Source organism: Diadema antillarum, unplaced genomic scaffold, assembly GCF_040938485.1.
Source record: "Diadema antillarum isolate AM-2024a unplaced genomic scaffold, OU_Dant_1.0 seq00000024_RagTag, whole genome shotgun sequence".
NCBI classification, from domain to species: domain Eukaryota; kingdom Metazoa; phylum Echinodermata; class Echinoidea; order Diadematoida; family Diadematidae; genus Diadema; species Diadema antillarum.
The window spans coordinates 426578-432294 of record NW_027271142.1 but is presented as its reverse complement, the minus strand read 5'-3'; the positions used below and the strand labels follow the sequence as shown (position 1 = coordinate 432294).

At 41.5% G+C, this 5717-nt stretch overlaps 2 protein-coding genes across 2 annotated transcripts; both read left to right on the top strand.

The window, feature by feature from the left end:
* The first annotated feature begins 310 nt into the window (after window positions 1-310).
* LOC139725188 (uncharacterized) lies at window positions 311-2619 on the top strand. The gene has a single exon (XM_071636279.1). It carries the CDS (start codon window positions 661-663, stop codon window positions 2617-2619), a length of 1959 nt encoding a protein of 652 aa, XP_071492380.1. The 5' UTR covers window positions 311-660.
* A 573-nt stretch (window positions 2620-3192) lies between these two features.
* On the top strand, window positions 3193-5180 carry LOC139725205 (uncharacterized). The gene has a single exon (XM_071636298.1). It carries the CDS (start codon window positions 3486-3488, stop codon window positions 4716-4718), a length of 1233 nt encoding a protein of 410 aa, XP_071492399.1. The 5' UTR covers window positions 3193-3485; the 3' UTR covers window positions 4719-5180.
* The last annotated feature ends 537 nt before the right edge of the window (window positions 5181-5717 follow it).

The window sequence follows — 5717 nt, the reverse complement described above, 5'->3', positions numbered from 1 at the left end:
AGCTCTTGGGTTGTAATTACAGGGGGCGTGGAGGAGCGCGCATTGAGGGCATATTTGCGCGTGTAATCATCATTTTGGCTTCTAACAACGCGTCTGATTGGATGGAATAACAATTAGATGGGAGGGACCTAAGATAATCACAGGGGACTTAATCATACCTTAATTACGTCCTCAGAATACCGATTTTGCCCATGATTAAGGGGTAATTAACTTCACGACTTAATCACGAAGTTAATTACAGACTTAATTACGACCTCAGAATACCACCCCAGAATAAAGGCTGTATATTGATGTTAGCCTACATCTTTTATCAACTGCCTTTATTTTGCAGATAGAGAATATATTGATATAGAACGCCTGCATACAAGCAAAGACTCTGCCAAATCATGTTTCAGTTACAAAGAGACAATGGTCCTGAAATCACATCCTTTTCCCAGTGTTGCTCACATCAATGTCTGTGATGTAACCATGTGGCGGAAATAAGGAAGCTATAATATGAGAACAGAAAACACTGGGCTTACAAATAACCCTTAAATTGGAGATGTGAAAACTGCTAATTTTCAATTAATACATGTCCTAACACTTGTATCTTTGACTGCATACCTAGACGTGGAATCCTATCTAATTGCTCAGGAGACTAATGTGACGACTACTACAAAGATGGATGATTCAAGACCGCTGCTACTCGCATGTCATAAGGAATTTCATGAAAGTCAAACACTCTCAACTGACAATGAAGCCAATGTAACTTCTTTAAAAAAAAGTGATGATTCATCATGTGAAAGCAGGCAACTTCAAGCTGAATGCCATCTACTAAAACAAGGAGCTGATGTACATGCAGCTGATGAAAATTGTTTAAATGCCCTCGTCGCTGCATCTATGAAAGGGCACCTAAACATTGTTTCTTTCCTTTTGAACCACGGAGCTGATTTGAACGCAGCAGATGATAATGGTGACAGTTCGTTGCATCATGCAAGTTTGAATGGACATCTTTTGGTTGCCGAAACCCTTGTCGACAGTGGAGCAGACGTGAATACTAGCAGTAAAGTTGGTATTACACCTTTACATCGGGCAAGTGAAAATGGACATCTAGAAGTCGTAAATTATCTTGTTGAACAAGGAGCTTATGTAAATGCAGCTGATGAAAATGGTTTAAATGCCTTCATTCTTGCATCCATGAAAGGGCACCAAAACGTTATTTCTTTCCTTTTGAACCATGGAGCTGATTTGAACGCAGTAGATCATAACGGTGAGAGTTCGTTGCATTTTGCATGTGCGAATGGACATCTTTTGGTTGCCGAAACCCTTGTCGACAGTGGAGCAGACGTGAATACTAGCAGTAAAGTTGGTATTACACCTTTACATCGGGCAAGTGAAAATGGACATCTAGAAGTCGTAAATTATCTTGTTGAACAAGGAGCTTATGTAAATGCAGCTGATGAAAATGGTTTAAATGCCTTCATCCTTGCATCCATGAAAGGGCACCAAAACGTTATTTCTTTCCTTTTGAACCATGGAGCTGATTTGAACGCAGTAGATCATAACGGTGAGAGTTCGTTGCATTTTGCATGTGCGAATGGACATCTTTTGGTTGCCGAAACCCTTGTCGACAGTGGAGCAGACGTGAATACTAGCAGTAAAGTTGGTATTACACCTTTACATCGGGCAAGTGAAAATGGACATCTAGAAGTCGTAAATTATCTTGTTGAACAAGGAGCTTATGTAAATGCAGCTGATGAAAATGGTTTAAATGCCTTCATTCTTGCATCCATGAAAGGGCACCAAAACGTTATTTCTTTCCTTTTGAACCATCGAGCTGATTTGAACGCAGTAGATCATAACGGTGAGAGTTCGTTGCATTTTGCATGTGCGAATGGACATCTTTTGGTTGCCGAAACCCTTGTCGACAGTGGAGCAGACGTGAATACTAGCAGTAAAGTTGGTATTACACCTTTACATCGGGCAAGTGAAAATGGACATCTAGAAGTCGTAAATTATCTTGTTGAACAAGGAGCTTATGTAAATGCAGCTGATGAAAATGGTTTAAATGCCTTCATCCTTGCATCCATGAAAGGGCACCAAAACGTTATTTCTTTCCTTTTGAACCATGGAGCTGATTTGAACGCAGTAGATCATAACGGTGAGAGTTCGTTGCATTTTGCATGTGCGAATGGACATCTTTTGGTTGCCGAAACCCTTGTCGACAGTGGAGCAGACGTGAATACTAGCAGTAAAGTTGGTATTACACCTTTACATCGGGCAAGTGAAAATGGACATCTAGAAGTCGTAAATTATCTTGTTGAACAAGGAGCTTATGTAAATGCAGCTGATGAAAATGGTTTAAATGCCTTCATTCTTGCATCCATGAAAGGGCACCAAAACGTTATTTCTTTCCTTTTGAACCATGGAGCTGATTTGAACGCAGTAGATCATAACGGTGAGAGTTCGTTGCATTTTGCATGTGCGAATGGACATCTTTTGGTTGCCGAAACCCTTGTCGACAGTGGAGCAGACGTGAATACTAGCAGTAAAGTTGGTATTACACCTTTACATCGGGCAAGTGAAAATGGACATCTAGAAGTCGTAAATTATCTTGTTGAACAAGGAGCTGATGTATAGCCAGGTGCCCGCACCTCGTCAGGGGCCCGAATACCGTCACCCCGCTCAAAATCGTTTTGAGCGCACTGAACAAAAATGTATGCCCGGGACTGTGTTCTGTACGCTTGAAACTTGGCAGGACTACCACAACCAAGCAAATTGTGGTGAAAACCGAACAGTTTTTCGCGAAAATCTGAAATTTTAATAGGGCTATAGGAATACGTGTTATATCACCCGCACGCATCTTTTACGTGTATGTCTATGGGTACATCACGGTCACCCGCACACGTCTTTTACGTGCTAAGTCTATGGGAGAGCGGGTGACGAGTTGCGGGCCCCTTCCTTAGCGCGCAACTTTTACGCATCGTTCGCCTTTGACAACGATAGCTGCAAATTTTCAATATCGATCAGTGAACTTGTGATTCCATTGGAATTTTCAGCATTTTTCCTGTATGTGAGCTGGATTTCAAAGAATTTCAGTGGCGAAATGTGATTCAATCATGGGCAAGCATTAACTATGACGAGGTGCGGGTCACCCAAGTATACATGCAGCTAATGAAAATGGTTTAAATGCCCTCGTCGCTGCATCTATGAAAGGGCACCTAAACATTGTTTCTTTCCTTTTGAACCACTGAGCTGATTTGAACGCAGCAGATAATAATGGTGACAGTTCGTTGCATTATGCAAGTGGGAATGGACATCTTTTGGTTGCCGAAACCCTTGTCGACAGTGGAGCAGACGTGAATACTAGCAGTAAAGTTGGTATTACACCTTTACATCGGGCAAGTGAAAATGGACATCTAGAAGTCGTAAATTATCTTGTTGAACAAGGAGCTTATGTAAATGCAGCTGATGAAAATGGTTTAAATGCCTTCATCCTTGCATCTATGAAAGGGCACTTAAACGTTGTTTCTTTCCTTTTGAACCACGTGGCTCTTTTGAACGCAGCAGATAATAATGGTGACAGTTCGTTGCATTATGCAAGTGGGAATGGACATCTTTTGGTTGCCGAAACCCTTGTCGACAGTGGAGCAGACGTGAATACTAGCAGTAAAGATGGTATTACACCTTTACATCGGGCAAGTGGAAATGGACATCTAGAAGTCGTAAATCATCTTGTTGAACAAGGAGCTGATGTACATGCAGCTAATGAAAATGGTTTAAATGCCCTCGTCGCTGCATCTATGAAAGGGCACCTAAACATTGTTTCTTTCCTTTTGAACCACGGAGCTGATTTGAACGCAGCAGATAATAATGGTGACAGTTCGTTGCATTATGCAAGTGGGAATGGACATCTTTTGGTTGCCGAAACCCTTGTCGACAGTGGAGCAGACGTGAATACTAGCAGTAAAGTTGGTATTACACCTTTACATCGGGCAAGTGGAAATGGACATGTAGAAGTCGTAAATTATCTTGTTGAACAAGGAGCTGATATACATGCAGCTAATGAAAATGGTTTAAATGCCCTTGTCGCTGCATCTATGAAAGGGCACCTAAACATTGTTTCTTTCCTTTTGAACCACGGAGCTGATTTGAACGCAGCAGATAATAATGGTGACAGTTCGTTGCATTATGCAAGTGGGAATGGACATCTCTTGGTTGCCAAAACCCTTGTCGACAGTGGAGCAGACATAAATACTAGCAGTAAATCTGGTGTTACACCCTTATATCGTGCAAGTGAAAATGGACGTCTTGAAGTCGTAATCTTTCTTGTTGAACAAGGAGCTGATGTACATGCAGCTGATAAAAATGGTTTAAATGCCTTCATCCTTGCATCCATGAAAGGGCACCAAAACGTTATTTCTTTCCTTTTGAACCATGGAGCTGATTTGAACGCAGTAGATCATAACGGTGAGAGTTCGTTGCATTTTGCATGTGCGAATGGACGTCTATTGGCTGCCAAATTCCTTGTCGACAGTGGAGCAGACGTGAATACTAGCAGTAAAGTTGGTGTTACACCCTTATATCGTGCAAGTCAAAATGGACATCTAGAAGTCGTAAGCTATCTTGTTGAACAAGGAGCTGATGTACATGCAGCTAATGAAAATGGTTTAAATGCCCTCATCCTTGTATCTGCGAAGGGACACCAAAACGTTGTTTCTTTCCTTTTGAACCACTGAGCTGATTTGAACGCAGTAGATATTAACGGTGACAGTTCGTTGCATCATGCAAGGTGGAATGGACATCACTTCGTTGCCAAAATCCTTGTTGACAGGGGAGTAGCCGTGAATACTAACAGTAAAATTGGTGGTACACCATTATATCGTACAAGTCAAAATGGACATCTAGAAATCGTAAGCTATCTTGTTGAACAAGGAGCTGAAGTACATGCAGCTCATGAAAATGGTTTAAATGCCTTGATACTTGCATCTATGGAGGGACACCAAAACGTTGTTGTTTTCCTTTTAACCCACGGAGCTCGACTGTGATATCGCAAAGGAACGTAACCCAAAAATTTGGCATTTTCAGTTATAAACATATGGTTGCCCAATGAAATGCGCTCTTTTTAATGTTGATTGTCTCAAATCTCAAATTTTAACAATTTCAGAGATTTAATAAAAAAACGTATCTCTCACATCTTTTCCACAATAAACTTTGCAGTTTCCAGTTAGGCAAAACAAAGTAACCTGAATTTCGAATTCCATATAGAAATGACAAAGAAAGCATTTTCGCTGTTACTGTTACGTATCTTTACATACACTGTTTTTTTATGGTGGTTCGGAAAGAAAAAGAAGGAAATCGCGACGCCAAAAGAACGTATGCCAGCATAAAGCGCTTTGCCAGCACAGTAATAAAGAACGTATCATATTCTGGGTCATCGCAACATACACCGCAATGTGCATGACTCCGATGAAGAGTTTAGGCGCAAGGCCTACATGCTGCATATCCATTTCAGCTGCCGCAGTGCCGCCTGCAACAGAGCTGCTGCACAGCTGCAGCAGAGTAACGGCGCTTAAAAGCTTAGCTGCAGTAGTAAAGCCATGAAGCCATGCCCATCGTGGTACTTTGCAGGGGAATGGATATCCTCCAGATAACGGCACTACCATAAAGGAAATCAGCGGTGAAACTGGTCTAAGTTTGATCAAGGTACCTTGGAAATTGACGTTTTGAAAGTAATG

Bases quoted from the DNA above. Each gene is read 5' to 3' on its own strand.
- LOC139725205 (XM_071636298.1), top strand. From the start codon at position 3,486: ATGAAAGGGCACTTAAACGTTGTTTCTTTCCTTTTGAACCACGTGGCT.
- LOC139725188 (XM_071636279.1), top strand. From the start codon at position 661: ATGGATGATTCAAGACCGCTGCTACTCGCATGTCATAAGGAATTTCAT.